The sequence below is a fragment of the Hypomesus nipponensis genome, chromosome 17 (genome assembly GCF_054491055.1).
Source record: "Hypomesus nipponensis isolate SF chromosome 17, ASM5449105v1, whole genome shotgun sequence".
In the NCBI taxonomy this organism is placed as follows: Eukaryota; Metazoa; Chordata; class Actinopteri; order Osmeriformes; family Osmeridae; genus Hypomesus; species Hypomesus nipponensis.
The window spans coordinates 23,014,842-23,037,774 of NC_140377.1; the positions used below are offsets into that span (position 1 = coordinate 23,014,842).

At 48.2% G+C, this 22,933-nt stretch overlaps 2 protein-coding genes across 3 annotated transcripts; both read right to left on the reverse strand.

The window, feature by feature from the left end:
- Nucleotides 1-710: 710 nt before the first annotated feature.
- On the reverse strand, nucleotides 711-11,803 carry LOC146254150 (beta-1,4-mannosyl-glycoprotein 4-beta-N-acetylglucosaminyltransferase-like). Its single transcript, XM_084677458.1, has 3 exons — nucleotides 11,778-11,803; nucleotides 2,080-2,202; nucleotides 711-1,986 (listed from the first exon to the last, which is right to left on the reverse strand). Exons 1-3 carry the CDS (start codon nucleotides 11,801-11,803, stop codon nucleotides 711-713), a joined length of 1,425 nt encoding a protein of 474 aa, XP_084533584.1.
- A 5,047-nt stretch (nucleotides 11,804-16,850) lies between these two features.
- Nucleotides 16,851-22,920, reverse strand: syngr1a (synaptogyrin 1a). Of its 2 annotated transcripts, none has more exons than XM_084677510.1 (4): nucleotides 22,415-22,920; nucleotides 19,476-19,713; nucleotides 19,024-19,169; nucleotides 16,851-17,039 (listed from the first exon to the last, which is right to left on the reverse strand). In XM_084677510.1, exons 1-4 carry the CDS (start codon nucleotides 22,514-22,516, stop codon nucleotides 16,851-16,853), a joined length of 675 nt encoding a protein of 224 aa, XP_084533636.1. In that variant the 5' UTR covers nucleotides 22,517-22,920. The 2 variants fall into 2 exon arrangements, with proteins under 2 accessions (XP_084533636.1, XP_084533635.1); XM_084677509.1 differs by lacking the exon at nucleotides 16,851-17,039 and adding an exon at nucleotides 18,075-18,525 and having other exon boundaries at nucleotides 22,415-22,917.
- Between the last annotated feature and the right edge of the window lie 13 nt (nucleotides 22,921-22,933).

Here is a 22,933-nt window from a genome sequence, read left to right on the forward strand (position 1 = left end):
TCTTCTGGCTACGCCACTGCATCGGTCTAGCGGAAGGTGGATCAACATGTGGATATACAGGTGGCTCAATCCCCCTTTTTACACATCCAGGGTTTCATTTACAGACATTGTTTCCCTGACCTGTAGATGGCAGTGTGCCATTGAGACAGGGAGGCAGGAAACTATCTAGTCTTCAACTGTTGGTTCTCTCTACATATATAAGTTCCTCTCTTAATAATTTCAAAATGGAATGATAACTGTAAAATGTAAGCAATGTAATAGTTTTATTGAAGAAAGCGACATTCGTGTTTGTAAGATAAGTTTACATTTACATTTATTCATTTAGCAGATGCTTTTATCCAAAGCGACTTCCAAGAGAGAGCTTTACAAAGTGCATAGGTCACTGATCATAACAACAAGATAGCCCAAAAAACATCGGGAGTAGCCAAAACATGAAGCACATATTGTGAACGACCGACCTTAAGTTGTTTTGTTATATTGGAAGTTTCTTTGTTGATTACCTGAGAGTTAAAAGTTGGAAACCCATCGCACCAAAAACCCATCCAAGGCTTCATTGGTGTTTCAAATGTATCTGCCAAACCTGTACAGTTCATCAAACACTGGCCTTTCTTTGTGTTCAACAAGTAAACAAATGAAATGTGATTAGTAAAGAGTCACTTTCTGATCAAAATAGCAGCCAAACGATTACCCAAAGGCAATGAGATCAACATTTATATGTTTTCCCTCTCTGGTGCAGCATATGGATTCTTCAGTAAGTAGTGATATTGTTGAAAGTTTTTCAGCAGATACTCTGGTGCATACATGTGATCCCCAAGGCGAGTCAGAGGGTACCTCTCCACCGAGCCATCAAACCAGCCGCCCGTCCTGACCAGCTCCCGGATGTAGCTCATGTTCCTCTTCTCCTCAAAGTCCCCCCAGCGGGGGAAGTCTCCGTTCTGGGCCGACACCAGCTTGCGGTAGATCCCCTCCGGCCGGAAGCACCAGGAGCAGTGCCAGCCGGCGTAGTGGACGGCACTGCCCAGCGACCACAGAGCCAGCCGGCGCCCAACGCTCTGCTCGTACTCCCGAAACCCCGGCAGGGTGTAGTAGTTCCGCCTCCGCAGCAGGATGCCATCGCCGGCGTAGACAGCGTCCAGCATGGCCAGCGTGCAGCCGGACACGATGTCCAGGGTACCAGGCTGCCGCCAGAAGAACCCGTAGAGGGACTTGCGGAGGTGGAAGCCAAAGGGCTCGGTCCAGCCGTTGTGCAATTTCAGAAAGAGCACGCCTGCGGCTGTGGGGATCTCGTCGGCATCGTCGAGGATTAAGATGTCGTCGGGACGCTGCCCGCGCAGCCGGGAAAGGCCGGAGCGCGTCAGAAAGGTGCGGAGGTAGTCGTCGGCAATCCAGCCGTCTCGCCGGCCGCCCGGGGGGAAGTGGTCGAGGAACACGTAGAGGATCTTGCGACGGATGTAGTTGAAGGTGCCGTTCAGCAGCATGCGCAGGAAGGGAGTTTCCTTCGGCTCGCCGTACGCTGTAAAATTGGACTCGCACACCAGGAAGAGGTCGACAGCCGAGGCGAGCTCGTGGAAGCGTGCGTGGAGGAGATCGAACTCGTGGTTGATGTTGACGGCGTTGATGACGCGCCGAGGCACCTCTCGGGGCAGGAGGCGCCTCCTGGTGGCCAGGTTGGAGTGCTGCACCAGGGTGGGGACTCCACAGTGATGGCCGTGCCACCCCGCTCTGCACACACACCTCGGAGGGACATCCTTCCTGGGCAGATCTCTGGCCTCTGGAGAAGGGGGAGATCGGGGGGGAGGGCGGTGGGAGGCGGGGTATTCCATCCCGTCTTTGAAGCACAGCGCCCCAGACTCGGTGCGTACAAAGTAGGGGGTGGAGTCTTCCTGAAGCAGGAAGTGACGTTTGTGAATCTCACCCATAGGTCCTGTGGGGTCGGGGAGGGTGACCCGGTCTGGCTTCACCCATAACTGCCCGACAGGGGCGGGGTCAAACCCAGGGTCAAAGGTCAGGGCCCCGGGGTCTCTCCAGAAGAGTAGGTGGGGTGTGGGGGGGGCCAGGGGGGCCAGCGGGACCAGGGGGGCCAGCGGGACCTGTGTCTGGAGGCTTGAGCTCAGCCGGAGGGCTTGGTAACAGCAGAGGAGGGAGAACACGCACACACCCAGAGAGCAGAATAGCAACACCGTGCGGCGGCCCAGCCTCCACCTGCAGGAGCAAACACACAACACACACTATGATAACCATGTTATCATTTAGATGGGGATTTCATCCACAACACACACTATGATAACCATGTTTTCATTTAGATGGGGATTTCATCCACAACACACACTATGATAACCATGTTATCATTTAGATGGGGATTTCATCCACAACACACACTATGATAACCATGTTATCATTTAGATGGGGACTTCATCCACAACACACACTATGATAACCATGTTATCATTTAGATGGGGACTTCATCCACAACACACACTATGATAACATGTTTTCATTAAGATGGGGATTTCATCCACAACACACACTATGATAACCAATTTTTCATTTAGATGGGGATTTCATCCACAACACACACTATGAAAACCATGTTTTCATTTAGATGGGGATTTCATCCACAACACACACTATGATAACCATGTTTTCATTTAGGAGAGGATTTCATCCAAACACACACTATGATAATTGTAACGCAGAGCCAAAGACTAACCATGATACCATTCACACCCTCTCCTACCCCGACAAGAGAAAGGGGTTTTCCCCCTTTTCTTATTTTCCAGAAGCTTCAAAGCTTCTGGCCCAGCATGGGGTCAGAAGGTAGGCCACATAGTCCTATAGTGTCAGACAAAGGAGTCTGAGGAAAACTAACTTTTTATGGATTTTTAAACATTCCCCAAGGACTACACGACTCATGGACACTATTTCAATGATAGTAGTTGATGTACGTTTTTCTCATTATTCCGAATGTGTTTTAATTGATGTTTGATCATAACTTTCCTTCAGGTAGAGTAGTCAATCTTAAGATTCAAAGACTCATTATATTATACTAACAAAACCATTTATGAATGTTGTATGGTTATATTTTGAAGTATGAACGATGCATGAACATTTGAAACACTGAAACCAAAAGTTACCGGCCATTTCACACCTATACGTGAATCTCAGGAGAACACCCAGCTGGAGGAAGTGACCAATGAACAAATTCATCTCACAAAGGTAACTAACCCTAACCCTACCCTCCGTTCTTTGTGGATTATAAAAATCCACGACGAACAATCACCCCTGCTTTTTCGTACCGATAAATCAGAAGTGAACGCGTCACTCCTAACCTGTTCCTCAAAATCAGCAATTCAGTGGACCACCAGGAACTTTGACGAAAGATTCCTTTATTCTATACGGACCGTTTGACAACGACCATGGAACTGTGACCCCTTTTCTTCACACAACAAAAGTAACTGCAACTAGCTATAACTAGAAGAAAGACAACTCCAGGGACCCCTATGAACTCAGACCCGCCTACAAGCAACACTCCTATCAAGCACAAGACCACTCAACAAGACGCAAACAATATCAACACGAATACAACAGACCACAATTTTGGGGGCAAATCCCAATACTCCCCCTTGCCCGTGAGAGCTACTCGTGTCCCAATACTCTTTTGGAGCTAGAGGTAGGGCTAAGACTAGGGGGTATACACCCCTTAAAAAAGTAAGATTGGGAGCTTACTTGAAACCTAGGGCTATGTGAATACTGCGCGACCGGCAACAATGGCGGCCAGATCATCCAGAGTCCAATAAATGTAATATTTTGGCTTAATTCATTGATAAAAAAAATTAAGAAGTCTTGTTTTTTGGTATACACAGTCCTGTACATATATATTTGCAACCATTTTCCTAATTTAAACATTTGTAAAAATCGCTAGTTTGCTACGCTAATGTGACAGTGCTGATTTGCAAAACAGTCTTGCATTTCTCTGACTAGCATGTCTACAGTTTTAAGTAAACTCCATGAGCAGCAAATAACGTTTGATATCAGTGCATAACACTACTTGCTTTGGAGATATCGATACATGCTAGATGACATACTCGTAACCAAGTGGCGTCCCATTTCTTAGGGATATGTAGCCCCTTACCCCTTCAGTTTCGAGGGCCAAGGGCTAGGGGTAATTTAAGGGCTAGGGGGAAGGGGTAAGGGGGAGTATTGGGATTCGGCCTTGCCCTTCAGGGTTCTATAACCCTTGTGCTGCCTTTGGGTCAAATGACCCGAAAGTTCACAACAAACCATCGTTGTGTTGCGACAGTTTTTCCAATACAAAACAAATAAACAGCATTTTCTTTTAACCATCGCGATGTGGGGGGTCTGAGACGGCCCGACGGTTAAAAGGAAATGCTTCACTTTGTTTTTGTATACGGTAAAGTTGTTGCTACAGTATATGACGGTGGGTCACAATGACTGATGGGTCAGAATGACCCGAAGAGAACACAAGGGTTTCCTCAGTCCCTTTAAACAAGGTGGTGCTCCCCACAACTAGATACTTTATTATAAATTAAGTATTTCTTAAACGAGTGAGGGCCGTGATGGACAGAGCGTGTGGAGGAGGAGGGAGGAGGGGGGAGGGGGAAGACTTGGAATGTATTCAACAGGTCCACAAGTAGGAAAAAATGCTTAGGGTGTGTACGGAGCTTCCATTCCTACTATAAGCAACGTGATCACAGCAGAGTTACAGGATCCTGTTCTCATAGTGTGACGGAAACAACCCGGAGAGGGTGTGGCCGCATTACTCAAAGCCAAATACCTGAAGGAGATTGATGTGACTCTCTCAGTTCCACAGAAACATTGAATGGATCCCTAAGTAGCCGATTCAGACAACAAACTTACCTCATGCACGTTAACTGTACTGGTACTCAACACAGGTCAACCCAGGTCTACGGAGTGTTCGTGGAAACATCCCATTGTCAACTGGTAACTGTGGTAACCCTCAGGTGACTAGGATCTCACACAACCTCCACCTGATCTGTGCCCGTAGGGAGACTCCTGGCCATTGTCTAGGTGTGAATGAGAGGAGGGGATTTACCTGTGAAATGCAGTCAGCCTGGCCAGTTGTCCCCACCCAACACTGTGCTGGAGCTAGTCGGGCTATCAGGTGTGCGTTGGTTCTGCATGTGTGGTGTGTGTGGGAATCAACTCCCCACCTCCATCAGAGACACAGACTGTCTCTTCACCTTCAAGAGAAGGCTCAAGACACACTTGTTCCGGGAGTACAACGGTACTTAGGAATGCTTTGCTGAACCCAATGCTAGTTTCCTCAAGGATCACAATGACTCTTGCTTAGAGACTTGTTGCTCTTGTTGGTTAGTGGTAGCTGATTTAAACTGTTATATTTGCTGCGAAATATTCTATCTTAGTTAATCTTATTTTTATTTTATTTTACTGTTGCTTACTTTTCTACAGGTACACTTGCACTTAAACATTCATGTTGTTTAATTGTAACTTGCTTAACTACATGCTCTTATGGTTTTTCCCTTTGGCACTTATTTTTTGGTTGTTCACAATGTGTGCTTCTTGTTTTGGCTACCCGCAATGTTTTGGGGCTATCTTGTTGTTATTATCAGTGACCTATGCACTTTGTAAAGCTCTCTCTTGGAAGTCGCTTTGGATCAAATCGTCTGCTAAATGAATAAATGTAAAATGTAAATGTGTGTGTGTGTATCTGTGGGGTGTGTACACTGTAAATGTGTGGTGTGTAAATATATGTTGTTTTGTTGGGGAGGGGCAGGAGAGAGGGAGGGGGAGGGAGGAAGGAAGGGAGGGGGAGGAGGGAGGGGGAGGGAGGAAGGAAGGGAGGGGGAGGAGGGAGGGGGAGGGAGGATGGAGGGGGAGAGGGGAATGGAGAAGGAGGGAGGGAGGGGGAGAGGGGAATGGAGAAGGAGCAGGGCCGGATTAAGGCAATGGGCTTTAGGGGCTGCAGCCTTGGGCCTCCCGATCAGGGGGGCCTCAGGTTGCCAGATGCCGAGTGGGTCAACGGCACCGCGCATAACATCAGAAACATTCAGAGTGAAAACAAAAATAATGTGTGAAAATGTCCGGTCAAAGAAAGTTCGAGAGTGGGGTCAAAATCCGCGATAGGCCTGAGAGCTCTAATAGCTTTGGCGACTTTTTATAGTCCTAAATGGCTGTCAATCAAAAGGAGATGCAGTGTCTCGACAGACCCTCCAATCATCAAGCAGAAGCCCAGCGTCCAGGCTAGCCCACTCCTCCATTCACCCACAGAGATGCTGAGCGTCCAGGGCGGGACATAATCGCAGCATTTATCCAATGACCGTATAGTTTCGAAGCACTGAAAAAAACTGTTCTGGAAGCTGGGCTTCAACAGGGAAATGCAACAAGGAAATGCACTGTGACGCTACCAGACCCCCACCCCTCGCAACGGCCCCGGTGGATGTAGGTGGTATTGCATTTACGGTTAGGTTCCCGACTCTTCCGGTCGTTTTTATTCTATTAACTCCAGTCAACATTTAAAAAACTATCTCCCTATCTCTAAGTTTGAAACCAATCCGAAATGGGTAAACTAGCACCCCATTTATTTGCCTACGTCAATAAAAGTTGCCTGCAAATGTGCGAGCGGATACTAACGGGGCTCGAGCACTAAAGTTCACATTGGCCGATAGCCGATTTACATGGAGCTGAATGAGCCATAGACTTATATTGAATGAGCACAGGGAGAACTGGCTTGAGTTGCCTGCCCTGTTGTAGCTAGTTTAGCAAATGGTTGTCACACATACATGTTGTTAATATAGTTTATTCCTGTTATTTTAAAACAGATTTGATTTTTCGTAAAAACTTTCATGACATGATGGCAAATATATTATGTTAAGCGCGAGCATAGATTGTTGACATGTCTATCTGGAGCAAAGACGAAGAATAATACTTTAACTGTTAACCACAATAGTAAATTATATATATTTAAATTATGCCTTCAGAAGCTTTTGTTAAACATACCCATTATTCTTTATTTTATCGTATCATCAAGCCAGAATGCTTTTGTGGGACAATGAAGGTCCTCAGTGACTATGTTACACCCCCACTTGATGGAAACGTCATGTAGCCTATATATGATTCTGTGAATATGCCCCTTTCCAAGGCAAATGTTCAATTCTGATTCTTATCGGACTTTCTGCCCATAGATTCTGCCACTGCAATGCCTTAGCTCACACGCTCGTAACCAGAGCCATAGAAAAAGTTTTAAAAACATTTAAAACTAAAAATTTTCTATGGCTCTGCTCGTAACCATATAAATCTATGCTCGCGACTGGTTGTTGCAAAGTATGACGTGTACAGCTAGTTGCAAGCATGCACGAGGTCTCGGATCTAGGGGAAAAAAGAGCCACTGTTTAAAGCTGGACCGGAAGACACGGAAGTGGAAATATGGCCGTGTCCAGTCTCGCGCTTTCGCTTGCCTCACTGCGCCACTGAGCACTTTTCATAGAAATGAATGGGGACGCCATCTTGGAAGACAAAAGTAGCTTCATCTAGTTATATTAACTCTATGGCCAGTCCTAAGAGTCCAGTGTCCGGGGGAGGAAGTGGCCAGAGACAAGGTTCTTCCTTGTTGTATGTTGCCCTGCGTGTGTTCATTGTTTAATGATTGTCTGTATTGTAACTGTTTTTAATAACTTGCCCAGGGACTGCGGTTGAAAATTAGCTGGCTGGCTAAAACCGGCACTTTTACTTGATTAATGTGCACTGTCCCTGTAAAAATAAACTAAATAAATACAAATACAACCTTCTACCATCAGCCCTGCACATACACACACACACTCACACACGTAGAATGTGAGGGAACTACATTCTACATTTATCTGTTTGAAACGAGACTGATGAACTGTGGGAAGGCGAGCGATGGCAAGCGATTCGCGTTGCTGCAGCTTACACACAACAGTGACACTGACAGATCGAAAGTTAGCTATAGAGACAATATAAAGATGGAAAACCAGGTTAAGAAACGTAAACGTAATTACATTCACTAGACAATGTTTTACCAATTGGACAAACGTCTATGTTTGTTTTACATCAAGCTCAAAAAACTATTTTTCGCTCAAATCAGCCAAAAGAATTCGCGCGCTTGCATTAAGGGTGGTCAGTGCTGCCGCTCCCATAACGCGCACTGCGCGCTGTGCGTAGGGCACCAAGTCCTAAGGGGGCACCAAAAAATTGCCAACTGAAAAATCATCATAGTTCTTATAATTATAAGGCCGATATTATTTCAGTAGGCCTACATAAATATTATGCACCTTTTAGGCATGTATATCACAAAACAGGCAAAACAAGAGATATATTTAATTGCTCAAAAAACGTTACGATGGTGCCCCCCCCCCCCCCCACCCTACAAAAAAACTAATACACACTCAACTTTCCAAGCACGCCGTGGGTGCCCTTTCCTGTCTCAGTGGCCTGACAAACTTTGACAGTAGGCTAGGTAAACCTTTCGAAAATGGCCTCAAAAAAACAACAGGAGTCAGGGGCAGAAAAATAAATAAACTTCGAGATGATGCCCGTGCATCACTTTCGGGTAAGTCCATGTTTAATTATTGTTAAATAAGGGAAATGTGCTGCTAACTTATAGCTAACCTATGCATACACCTCGAACTAGCTGACGTTATTGCTAATTTTAGCACACTCAAATATGTTAGGTGCAAACTAAATTTAGATTTTACTGTTAAACATTATCTATGCATTTGAAATAACTGACGCCAGCTAGATGTTACTTTACTGTACATTCTATGATGCTTTTATATTCGATTGATCAAATCGTTTTTAAATGAGTAATAAAGGTGGAGAGCTCCTTGGCTGCATGCTTTCAGTTTTAAATGTTTATAATTAATTTGGAAAACCATGCTAAGAAACGTAAGGGTGGGGCTGAAAAATTAAGAGACAAAAATACATCACCTTCAGTAGGCAAGGTTTTACCAATTGAAAAACGGCTGTTTATCTTACATATTTTGTTTATGCTCCAAAAACTATTATGCACTCAAATAAAGGCCCCAAAATTTCGCTCGCGCGCATTGCGCGCTTGCATTAACTCCGTAACTAGCATCATATCAAACACAGAATGTGGATGCATTGACAGGGCAGCTGTGGTGGTGGTGGGGGCATCATAAAGGAATCATGCGTAGGGCACCAAAATGTCTAGCGGCGGCACTGAGTGTGGAAGTCCCAAATCATCACATCAGGCACAGAATTTGCATTAGCAGGGCGCTTGCTGTGGTGGCGTATACGGGACCGGTTCTGGTTGGCCGGTCTGGATCAAAGTCCAGGGCCTATTTTTACTTCCAGTCCTCCATGATTGAGAATGAGCAAAAACGGGCCTTTTAATATCACTGATGTGATGATATCGATGGTGAGTCACATGTTTAAACTGATCATATTGATAGAGCTCTGTGGACTTTAAAGCGCTGATGTGTCAGTGCACTTGGCGAGTTTGATAAAGTTGGCATGACATTCACAGATTCAAACTTTCGGGATCAATAACTCAATGTTATTAAATCACAAAAAACGCATATTTCGTACTGTAGTAAGGTAAACAATGAGCTACAAAGTCAATTGGGTTTGTGTGCGTGTCATGATGTGTGTCGGGGTGATTTAAGGGCCTCATTCTGGTAATTAGGCCCACGCCTCACAATGTCTTAATCCGGCCCTGAGAAGGAGGGAGGGAGGGGTAGAGGGGTTGGAGAAGGAGAGGGATGCTAAATAAGTTATTTTTCAACGAAAACAGGTAGCTAGCTAGCACTAGTTATCGAACGAGTGTAAACTTTAAATTGTAGAGTAGAATAAATTGGTTTAAATAAGCCTAAATACAACACTTCCTACCTAGTAACCAGTATAGCTACCATGACAGTTTCCTGCTAGCACGTGTAGATATCTCAGGAATTTAAGGTCGGCATAGCGACGGACGCATCCTTCCTTTAGAACGGCATTGTGACATCAGGTAGGACAGTTTTTGGCACTCGGGCCGTTTTTGGCCTGACAGACCCTAGTATTAGTGTACATTAGAAAGGAGCCTGTTGATATAGAGCTGGCAGCCTGTTGATATAGAGCTGGCAGCCTGTTGATATAGAGCTGGCAGCCTGTTGATATAGACCTGGCAGCCTGTTGATATAGAGCTGGCAGCCTGTTGATATAGAGCTGGCAGCCTGTTGATATAGACCTGGCAGCCTGTTGATATAGAGCTGGCAGCCTGTTGATATAGAGCTGGCAGCCTGTTGATATAGAGCTGGCAGCCTGTTGATATAGACCTGGCAGCCTGTTGATATAGAGCTGGCAGCCTGTTGATATAGAGCTGGCAGCCTGTTGATATAGAGCTGGCAGCCTGTTGATATAGACCTGGCAGCCTGTTGATATAGAGCTGGCAGCCTGTTGATATAGAGCTGGCAGCCTGTTGATATAGAGCTGGCAGCCTGTTGATATAGACCTGGCAGCCTGTTGATATAGAGCTGGCAGCCTGTTGATTTAGACCTGGCAGCCTGTTGATTTAGACCTGGCAGCCTGTTGATATAGAGCTGGCAGCCTGTTGATATAGAGCTGGCAGCCTGTTGATTTAGACCTGGCAGCCTGTTGATTTAGACCTGGCAGCCTGTTGATATAGAGCTGGCAGCCTGTTGATATAGAGCTGACAGCCTGTTGATATAGAGCTGGCAGCCTGTTGATATAGAGCTGACAGCCTGTTGATATAGACCTGGCAGCCTGTTGATATAGAGCTGGCAGCCTGTTGATATAGACCTGGCAGCCTGTTGATATAGAGCTGACAGCCTGTTGATTTAGACCTGGCAGCCTGTTGATATAGAGCTGACAGCCTGTTGATATAGAGCTGGCAGCCTGTTGATATAGAGCTGACAGCCTGTTGATATAGACCTGGCAGCCTGTTGATATAGACCTGGCAGCCTGTTGATATAGAGCTGACAGCCTGTTGATATAGAGCTGGCAGCCTGTTGATATAGACCTGGCAGCCTGTTGATATAGAGCTGGCAGCCTGTTGATATAGACCTGGCAGCCTGTTGATATAGAGCTGGCAGCCTGTTGATATAGAGCTAGCAGCCTGTTGATATAGAGCTGGCAGCCTTGATACAGCCTGACCACAGGACTGTTCAGATCAGCAGTGTTGTTGACTACTGCAGTCACATGTCATACTGATGTCACTTTGCTCTCATAAAATTATGCTGAACTTCCTCTAGCAAACACAAACACCTCTACCAGCAGGAAAGGAGAGAGAGAGATCCATTTGTCAGAATGGACAAGTAATAATAATTCATAATTTATTTAATTCATAACACACTCTACATTCTGAATCTCAGAGTGCCACAGTACATAGTAATACATTAAAACTACAATAAAATTGATTTAAAAAGTAGGAAACGCCTTTCTGAATCAAAAGTTGTTCAGGCCAGTCTTAAGAGTCCAGTGTCTGGGGAAGGAAGTGGCCAGAGACAAGAGTCTTCCTTGTTGTATGTTGCCCTGCGTGTGTTCATTATTTAATGATTGTCTTTATTATAACTTTTTCCAATAACTTGCCCAGGGACTGCGGTTGAAAATAAGCCGGCTGGCTAAAACCTGCACTTTCACTTAAAACGTTGATTAATGTGCACTGTCCCTGTAAAAATAAACTAAATAAATACAAATACAACATTCTACCATCAGCCCTGCACATACACACACTTACACACACTTACACACACACACAAGAGGAACAGGAAGATGGAGATGAGCAGCGCGAGGCCACGTACCTTGCTGGCAGGTAGTTTCCACCCATGCTGCGCTTGGAGCTGAGTGGCTCTGCTGTCCCAGACTGACTGCCATACACTGACCCCCAGCAGCTGTCACCTACCTCAGATAGGAAACTGGTTTAATCAAAGGAGGAGGAGAGAGAGAGAGAAAGAGAGAGAGAGAGAAGGAGGGAACAAGAGAGAGGGAGGGAGCAAGAGGGGGAAGGGAGAGAGGATGAAAATGTGGAGAGGGAGATGTAAAAGGGAGGGAGAAAAAGAGGAGGGAGGTAGAGGGAACAAGAGACATGAGGGAGGGAGGGAGGGAGGGAGGGAGGGAGGGAGGGAGGGAGGGAGGGAGGGAGGGAGGGAGGGAGGGAGGGAGGGAGGGAGGGAGAAAATGTGGAAAGGGAGTTGTAAAAGGCAGGGAGAGAGGGAAGGGAAGGAGAGGTGTGTGAAAGTAATCAGAATGAATGGAGAGAGAGGTGGGCATGTGGTTGTGTTTGTGACTGAGGAGTACAGACACTGAGATGGCGGTTTTTATCTCTACATCTTTATTGCCCAGTTGAACGACACAGGCCATGTCCCTCCGGTTAGAGGACACCAGAGTCCACATATCCTCTAAGCTTCGTCTGTCTTGCCAGGTCTTCTTAAAAGGTACAATAAGAACAATGTTGACAGTAAAAAAAGTAAAAGATTAGTCTTCTATAAACGTGTTGTGAGGTACTCTGAGAGTCCTTACTAACTGACAGCTCAGTGTGTTGATTTAGAAAATTTGTGTAAGTTTTACATGGACAGCTGCTGCCCTGCAGTAGCTGGTACCGCGGTTACCACGGACATAAACATAGCCTGTGTGTATTGGCATGTTATGATTGATCGATTCAGATAAACTGTTGGATAATGAACCCATTAGGTCTGTTTCTGTCTCCCTCACTCCAGATCTATCTGCAGTTATATTACATTTTAGTATTATACAATCCTGCCATGTGTATCTCATGCCCCGGCCTCAGTCTGTGTAAAAAAGTGTTCCTAACTTTGCTTTATTTCAGTTTATTGATCCAATAATGTAGCTATAGCTGGGCTAGGGAAATGTCCCAGAGACACCCAGGAATCAGCATTGTGCCGGCCTGCTGTCTCTGACAAAGGAAGGGAAAAATATATGAGACTACTAACCCAGTACCAGGCTGGAACAGAAACATAACTTTTCTGCATCTAAAAAACATCGGGGGAAAAAACCCTGCTTGTGTCGTCTGCAGCCTGATCAGGGTATAACATTGCTACATCTCTTGTATCGAGTCTTTAAGTCCAAAACAATCCTTTGACCGTGACAGCTGTTACCGCGGTTGCTAAAGAGGGGTTAGATGCAGAGTGACAATTGCGGGGGTCAACTTCTCCAGGGTGTGTATTGACCCCCCCCGACCTGTTGTTTTTACCTGTTTTGGGGGGGTCCAAGTCTTAATTGGAGGGGGGGTCAAACCCCCCCAAGCCCCCCCGTAATTTGAACTCTGACGTTGCTCTGCACAATGACAGAGTGTGGCAACAATAAGTGATTGTAACTCAGAGGAGGAAGGCTAGGGTATGAAATAACAAAATGACAAAGGGGAAGTGGTTTGCGTATTTACACAGCTATTCAAATAGCTGCAGTATGTGGCATAGTACCATCATGCTGCAGAGATGATTATGTTACTGTCAGGCCCCAATTGTGTCACCTTGCCTGGTACCTGAAATTGGGTTATTTTGCAATGTGTTGTATCTTGTTCACAGGGTTCAATCTTTACACAGCTTTTTTGCTTGAGCCACCTCATAATAGGCCCTGTAGGTTTCACGCGTGTGTTTGATCCAACACACCTTATGCAAATGAACGATCATTATCAGACTTCAGCTGAGCTATATAACGATTTGTTCATTTGAATGAAGTGTGCCGGATCAATGAAACATCTAGAATATTTTTTAAAGCATCTATAACGGGGTCAAATGGCTGAGCTGTTAGGTAATCGGGCTTATAATCTGAAGGTTGTTTGATTCCTGGCCATGCCAAATGATGTTGTGTCCTTGGGCAAGGCACTTCACCCTACTTGCCTTTGGGGGAATGTCCCCTTACTGTAAGTCGCTCTGGATAAGAGCGTCTGCTAAATGACTAAATGTAAAAATCTATCTAAGAGTAAATCTAAGAGTTTGAAAATGTAAACATTTGGCTAAATTTGAACTTGGTTCATCTTTTGACTTTGCCTTCCAAAGCCACGACTAAAAATAATTCCATAGACCCACAATTTATTTATCAACCAATTAATTTAATCACACACAATCACCACATTAAACACAACTATGGACCCGGTATCTTTAGCATTAGACATGAACACATCCTCTCTGTAGCGTCAGAGATGAACACATCCTCTCTGTAGCGTCAGAGATGAACACATCCTCTCTGTAGCGTCAGACATGAACACATCCTCTCTAGCGTCAGAGATGAACACATCCTCTCTATAGCGTCAGAGATGAACACATCCTCTCTGTAGCGTCAGAGATGAACACATCATTGCACAGCTCTCTGTAGGCTGCCTTTGTTTAGCAGATGTAAAACATGAAAATGAGGAGCAATCCTGATTCCGAGTTCTAACAGTGTACAGATGAAGCGTCTAGGAGTGATGTTCCTTTAGAAGCACACAGAACACACACTGGTCAAAGTACTCACACAGATGTCCTTTGATCTTCTGAGATTGTAGTTTTATCTAGAAATCAATATCATAAGTGTGTTCATAATATATTTGTTTATTCCACAAAATAAAAAAATATCTTGTTAAACTTATAGTACGCTCACAATTGCTAACAATTATAGTCTGGATAAAAGTTACCTTGAGAATCAAATGTACTCACATGAAAAAAAGCACAAACAAGTCCACACACACGTATATATATACACACACACACACACACACACACACGCAAACAGGTATACACACAACATTGGGAAACAAAGAATAAGACCTTCAGCACTGTTTGGTCTGTAACAACCTGCTGGTATTGGCATGTTGGTTGCTGTGAGGCTCTGGAACAGCTCCCCCTGCTGGTCTGGTTGCCATGACAGCTAAGCAGCACAACAGGCTTCAGTACACTAACCTAACTTCTCCTGAGTACTCCTCCTCTCCCCCATCTCTCCTCCTCCTCTCCCCATCTCTCCTCCTCCTCCTCTCCCCCATCTCTCCTCCTCCTCCTCTCCCCCATCTCTCCTCCTCTCCCCCATCTCTCCTCCTCCTCTCCCCCATCTCTCCTCCTCCTCCTCTCCCCCATCTCTCCTCCTCCTCCTCTCCCCCATCTCTCCTCCTCTCCCCCATCTCTCCTCCTCCTCTCCCCCATCTCTCCTCCTCCTCCTCTCCCCCATCTCTCCTCCTCCTCCTCTCCCCCATCTCTCCTCCTCTCCCCCATCTCTCCTCCTCCTCCTCTCCCCCATCTCACCCCCTCCTCCTCTCCCCCATCTCTCCTCCTCTTCCCCATCTCTCCTCCTCCTCCTCTCCCCCATCTCTCCTCCTCCTCCTCTCCCCCATCTCTCCTCCTCCTCCTCTCCCCCATCTCTCCTCCTCTCCCCCATCTCTCCTCCTCCTCCTCTCCTCCATCTCTCCTCCTCCTCCATCTCTCCTCCTCCTCCTCTCCCCCATCTCTCCTCCACCTCCTCTCCCCCATCTCTCATCCTCTTCCCCATCTCTCCTCCTCCTCTCCCCCATCTCTCCTCCTCCTCTCCCCCATCTCTCCTCCTCCTCCTCCTCTCCCCCATCTCTCCTCCTCCTCCTCCTCTCCCCATCTCTCCTCCTCCTCCTCCTCTCCCCATCTCTCCTCCTCCTCTCCCCCATCTCTCCTCCTCCTCTCCCCCATCTCTCATCCTCTTCCCCATCTCTCCTCCTCCTCTCCCCCATCTCTCATCCTCTTCCCCATCTCTCCTACTCCTCTTCCCCATCTCTCCTCATCCTCTCCCCCATCTCTCCTCCTCCTCCTCTTCCTCCTCTCCCCCATCTCTCCTCCTCCTCCTCCTCTTCCCCATCTCTCCTCCTCCTCTCCCCCATCTCTCCTCCTCTCCCCCATCTCTCCTCATCCTCTCCCCCATCTCACCCCCTCCTCCTCTCCCCCATCTCTCCTCATCCCCTCCCCCATCTCTCCTCCTCTCCCCCATCTCTCTTACTCCTCTTCCCCATCTCTCCTCCTCCTTCTCCTCTTCCCCATCTCTCCTCCTCATCTCCCCCATCCCCCTCAGTACTCCTGTCCCTCCCCCTTCCATCCCCCTCCCCCTCAGTACTCCTGTCCCTCCCCCTTCCATCCCCCTCCCCCTCAGTACTCCTGTCCCTCCCCCTTCCATCCCCCTCCCCCTCAGTACTCCTGTCCCTCCCCCTTCCATCCCCCTCCCCCTCAGTACTCCTGTCCCTCCCCCTTCCATCCCCCTCCCCCTCAGTACTCCTGTCCCTCCCCCTTCCATCCCCCTCCCCCTCAGTACTCCTGTCCCTCCCCCTTCCATCCCCCTCCCCCTCAGTACTCCTGTCCCTCCCCCTTCCATCCCCCTCCCCCTCAGTACTCCTGTCCCTCCCCCTTCCATCCCCCTCCCCCTCAGTACTCCTGTCCCTCCCCCTTCCATCCCCCTCCCCCTCAGTACTCCTGTCCCTCCCCCTTCCATCCCCCTCCCCCTCAGTACTCCTGTCCCTCCCCCTTCCATCCCCCTCCCCCTCAGTACTCCTGTCCCTCCCCCTTCCATCCCCCTCCCCCTCAGTACTCCTGTCCCTCCCCCTTCCATCCCCCTCCCCCTCAGTACTCCTGTCCCTCCCCCTTGCATCCCCCTCCCCCTCAGTACTCCTGTCCCTCCCCCTTCCATCCCCCTCCCCCTCAGTACTCCTGTCCCTCCCCCTTCCATCCCCCTCCCCCTCAGTACTCCTGTCCCTCCCCCTTCCATCCCCCTCCCCCTCAGTACTCCTGTCCCTCCCCCTTCCATCCCCCTCCCCCTCAGTACTCCTGTCCCTCCCCCTTCCATCCCCCTCCCCCTCAGTACTCCTGTCCCTCCCCCTTCCATCCCCCTCCCCCTCAGTACTCCTGTCCCTCCCCCTTCCATCCCCCTCCCCCTCAGTACTCCTGTCCCTGGTACCCAGCAGAGGCCGGCTCCGTGTTGGCGGGGGCCTCCGTGTCTCCAGCGTAGGCAGGAAACTCAGACGTGGTGCCGGGGGCAGCGTTGGGGTCGGCGTATTCCTGGGAGAACAGGGCCGAGTCAGCACCCAGCTTGTACTTCTGGAACCCCAGGAAAGCCTGGGCAGCCTGTGAGGAGAGGTGAGGGTGGTTAGGAGGAGGGGAGGAGGGGTGAGGGTGGAGGGGAGGAGGGGTGAGGGTGGTTAGGAGGAGGGGAGGAGGGGTGAGGGTGGTTAGGAGAAGGGGAGGAGGGGTGAGGGTGGAGGGGAGGAGGGGTGAGGGTGGAGGGGAGGAGGGGTGAGGGTGGTTAGGAGGAGGGGAGGAGGGGTGAGGGTGGTTAGGAGGAGGGGAGGAGGGTGGTTAGGAGGAGGGGAGGAGGGTGGTTAGGAGGAGGGGTGAGGGTGGAGGGGAGGAGGGGTGAGGGTGGTTAGGGTGAGGGTGGTTAGGGTGAGGGGAGGAGGGGAGGGTGGTTAGGGTTAGGGTGGTTAGGGTGAGGGTGGTTAGGGTGAGGTTGGTTAGGGTGAGGGTGGTTAGGGGGAGGGTGGTTAGGGGGAGGGGAGGCAGTGAGATGAGGAAGGAAAGAGTGAAAAAGGGGAGAGGACACAACAGGTGAAAGGATGAGCTGTTGCATTAGTACAACATTAGTACAACAGTAGTACATTAGTACAGCATTAGTACAACATTAGTACATGATATCAGTCATGGTGAGTCGCTGCACCTCACCTCTGACCAGTCTGAACTACTAGTGATTAGAAGAGGCTGTTAAAGATGCCTGCTTGTGAGGATATACCACCAGTGTTCACTTTAACATTTGACAACCTTAAGAGAGGTTATGGAAAATGTAGTTTTACATGGGATTTCTAAGTGTGCTGGTTGTTCTGTTTGTGTCTGCGTAGTCGAGTGACTCTGTCGCTACACCATACGCACGGATAAATGTGTTTATTTGCATATACACAGATGAGTTGACCTAGCTGGGTTTGTGAAATACATACTTCTCCTGAGAGATTAACTGTCAAACATTTATTTGCAGAATTAAACACCACACCCCTAGGCCCTCCCACCTCACTAGCCCCTCCCACCTCACTAGCCCCTCCCACCTCACTAGCCCCTCCCACCTCACTAGCCCCTCCCACCTCACTAGCCCCTCCCACCTCACTAGCCCCTCCCCACTAGCACATCCAGAAAGCCTCACTCTTGACCAGCGTGAACATCTAGACAGGGACCCATGATACTGTACAAAAACTAAACACTGAATTAAGCTTGAAAAACAAAGATATTTTGCACACTAAAGGACATTTCCAGAACCTGAACCTGTATGAACGTAGCATTGCTCTTTGTTGAACAAGACAGAGAGCAGGTCCATGGAGCTCTCCAGTGAAAAGGCACTTCAGAAGCAGAAACCACTCAACATGTAACAAAACATTCAGATGGTTTTCAGCCTGGGCAGGAGGAGCGAGGGAGGAGGGATGGAGGGAGGATGGAGGGAGGATGGAGGAAGGGGGCCTCCTGCTGGTCACACTACAGGAGGGGCAGATGGGGGGGTGAACAGTTTGTCGTACTCCTCCTCGTATGACACCCGCTTTAGTCTCTCCAGAGACAGCAGGCACAGAGTTCCCTGGGGACAGACAGACAGGTCAGCACCCAGACAGACCAGGATCTAGACAGACCAGGATCTAGACAGACCAGGATCTAGACAGACCAGGATCTAGACAGACCAGGATCTAGACAGACCAGGATCTAGACAGACCAGGATCTAGACAGACTGACTAGAACCTAGAGAGAGAGACAGGTTAGTTGTGGTGTTAAGGTTCACACACAGAGACACAGAGAGAGACACACAGAGAGACACAGAGAGAGACACAGAGAGAGAGAGAGAGAGTTGGAGTTTGGGGTTCAACCAAGATGACCCTGTTGAAGTTCAAGGGTTAAGGCAGTGAGTATTCAGGGTTAAGGCAGTGAGTATTCAGGGTTAAGGCAGTGAGTATTCAGGGTTAAGGCAGTGAGTATTCAGGGTTAATGCAGTGAGCGAGGAGAGAGAAGAGCGAGGAGAGAGAAGAGAGAAAGAGGTGTAGCAGCAGGTTGGAAGGTGTAGCAGCAGGTGTAGTATACCTACCCAGGTGAAGATGGAGAAGAAGGAGAAGGTGATGGCAGCACGGGCTGCATCTCCGCCCTCCTTAAGGGGGTTATCCTCTTCCTTGGCAACCTGCCACTGGTTCGCCAGGAAACAAAACCCCACAAACCAGACGAATGACCAGAAGGCTGAAAGACAGAGAGAAAAAGAGGAAGAGAAAGAGACAGAGAGAGAGAAAGGGGGAGGCAGAGAGAGAGAGAGACAGAGAGAGAGATGGGGAGGGGGGGAAAGAGATTTTGGGGAGAGAGGAGGGAAAGAGAGATTGTGGGGAGAGAGGCAAGAGAAACAAAAAAAGAAAGAGTTAGACACAAACAACAATGAGACATAAATACTGTCTGGAAAATGGAAAAGGACTTTCCATACTCGAGATCCATACTAGAGGACTAGAGATTTGAGCCCTTCTCTGAAGCAGGGTCAAGGGTCAGAGGTCATACCTGACACCCCTATGTCGGCCAGCACGGCCTTCTTTCTGTCCTTGACGCTGCTGATCTGGGGGAAGTACACGTCCAGAGCAAGGAACGCCACACAGCTGACAAAGGCCAGGGTTCCCATGGCCACGCCGTAGTTACAGGCGTTCTGGTTGCGGTTGAAGATGCAGAACTCCTCGATCTCGTCTGGCCGGTTCACGTAGCCCTCGTTAGCGATGCAGCCGAAGATGACGATGGAGAAGAGCTGAGGGGGAAGGGGGAGGACAACATCAGCGTTCTGACCTTAAACCTCCGTCATTCTAGAATCTCAGAGGAGATTCTGGATTCTGTTCTTTATGATTCTGGGGACATTCTAGAACCGTGTTGTAGAGAAGGAAGAGAGACGAGACCATAGCCTCTGGTCCTCAACCGTGTCTGGCTGGGGAGAGATAACCCTGCCTGTTGGAGGAGCTGCACAGCCCTGCTGGCTGGCATGTAGTCAGACAGACAGACAGGCAGGCAGACAGGCAGACATGCTGTGTGGCCTATGAAGCAGGCAGTGTGGAGGCAGGCAGACAGGCAGGCAGACAGGCAGACATGCTGTGTGGCCTATGAAGCAGGCAGTGTGGAGGCATGCAGGCAGGCAGACAGACAGGCAGACACGCAGACATGCTGTGTGGCCTATGAAGCAGGCAGTGTGGAGGCAGGCAGACAGACAGACAGACAGACAGACAGACAGGCCGGCAGGCAGGCAGGCAGGCAGGCAGGCAGGCAGGCAGGCAGGCAGGCAGGCAGGCAGACAGACAGGCTGTGTGGCCTATGAAGCAGGCTGTGTGGAGGCCCCACGTGGTCCTGATCCTGTGATCAACAGCACTGCGGCTTTCATGCCCAACATTAAGCCACACAGGAATGTGTGTGTGTGTGTGAGAGAGAGAGAGATAGCGAAAGACTGGGAGACTCGTGATCAAACGGGAAAAACATTCTACACGCCTGCAGGCCAGTTACTGTACAGCTACTTAATAAAGATATGAAAACTCTACAAGCTGGACATTTCCAGCTATTTGGACAATACAGTGTTAGAATCCCTCTAGAACCGGGGTTCTCAATCCTGGTCCTCGGGCACTCCAGCCCAACATGTTTTAGATATTTCTCTGCTCCAACACACCTGATTCAAATATCTAAAACAAGCAGGGCAGGGCGTCCCGAGGACCAGGATTGAGAACCACTGTTCTAGAAGACTAACCAGTGGCATGTTATGTTTAGCTTTGTAAGCATCCGTATTCACTGGAGATCGACACCCCAGTAGCACACTATATTCGGGTTTCAAACCAGCTCCGTTACACAGAGAATCCTCGTACCGGTGTTACGTCCCAACTGGTTCCCAATTTAACTGGTTCCCCAGCTGTGCGTGCACCTATCAGTCTGCCTCTGTCACCAGATTCGTCACAAATTCACAAACATATTACTGGCGATTTTCAAGTCGGATCTCATATTTGCTGCGGCAAATATGAAAGTAGGCCTATAGGCTACGTGCGCACTACATTAGGCTACCATTCGCGACAAAATAAATGGAGACAAAATAAAACATTTGCAGACTCGCATGAAGTGGGATTCGATCGCACTAGAGTAAAAACATAAACGCACCAAAGTCCGTTGACTAACACCATGAGCTATATCAGCTCACAAAATGTGAGAGAATCGTTAGGTATTTCTTAACTACATTGGCCTTCAGGTAACATTTTGAATTGGCGTCTTCTGATTCAACTGGTTCCCATAGACACTACCCGAATGTAGGCTTACTATGCACGTATTTGGGGTTGTTTCGAGGCAATAGCCGTATTTTCCACGACATCCCAGCTGCTTCTGACACCACATATTACAAATTCATACTAAGAACGTCGCTGCTAACCCAGACGATACGATAAAAATACGCGTAACACAACATGGAAACATTCGTTTCCTATGCGATTTCGTGTAGCCTATTGCTGAGTGTTTCTTCGCTATATCTTTTGAAATCAATTCATTTCATTTCAATTCATTTCATATTTCCATCCATATTTGCAAATATGAGATCCGACTTGAAAATCGCCAGTAATATGTTTGTGAATTTGTGACGAATCTGGTGACAGAGGCAGACTGATAGGTGCACGCACAGCTGGGGAACCAGTTAAATTGGGAACCAGTTGGGACGTAACACCGGAAAAGGCTCGTGACTCACAGGTAGACCGCCGTTATGAGCGGCTTGGGAATCAGGTGTGCGCAAGCGCGGTGTGATCGCAACACTCCAGTAGCGGCTAGCATCAATCAGGGCTGTCCTAACGGCCTCTACTGCGCGCCCGTACCCGCAACCTCCTCAATCCGTGCTCAATCTGAAAACGTAAACGCAACGTGCTCACGGCAAAATCGCTCATTACATTCAAAGTTCGGTTCTCAAGCTAAGCGATGTTTGGAAGAAAAAAATAATAAGAAAAAACAAAACGCTTCCTAAACAACACCAAAGGTCGCGCTGCAACTCGAGACGATTAGCATCTTACACGCAGAAAATCCCTCCATGCACGAGAGGTGGTTCTAAAATTAGAACGGTTGATTTAACTGCACCCCAATGTCTGCTCCAGACACAAGCAGACGTCTGCGGTTCAGCTGTAAAACCAATACAATAAATCCGCGTGCAACGAAAAGCAACTGCTTGTTAATAGACAGGAGTAGTTAGGCACCAGGGAGGTCAAATCAGAGCTTAATTGGTCGATACGGGTCGGATCTGAGGGCGTCCAGACTCGGTTCACGATCAACGCCTTTTAATAGACAGTAACGTTAACCAATTCCTAATGGAAATACCACAGGCTGAATATGACGCTAATTTGTCCCGTTTTGATAAGATACAGAATCGAGCGGGCAAGTGTAAACCACGTGAGCGTGGTATCAATTTATCACACCTTAAATCTGGGGTTGAGGTTGGTTAATCTTACCCAGCACACCAACCGGAGAATAGTCGGTGGTTGTCGGAAGAACGTTAAGGGGTCGAAAGCACCACCGGCCTTGCCGGCACCGTACGCCTGCATCCCGTCCATCCTCGACCGCTATGTCCCCCGCCTCCGAATTTATAACGGAGCAGGCTGAGAAGGACACGTTCTTAGGCGGTGAATTGACCTTGATTAAAAGGCGGAACACCACGGAACTGGTTGAGAGAGACTAGGGTATATTGTTTTCCTCGCCGGTCTCCCCCTCCCTAAGGCTATGCTCCTTTATCAGCCTAATGCAGTCAATGTTTGTTTCCTCGCGTTTCTTCTGCTCACCGCTTCACATCTCAAGTATTGTGAGGAAAAACCCGAACGACACTCGTTCACGTTAACGAGCGCGCTCCTACACTGTCAAATCATGACGCGCACTCCCGTCGCTCAAAGCAAACTGTCAGATAATCTCAAAACTTGAGGATATCCTTGTCCTCTGAAGTTGGACTAAAACGCTAATTTGTCGAAAGAATAAAA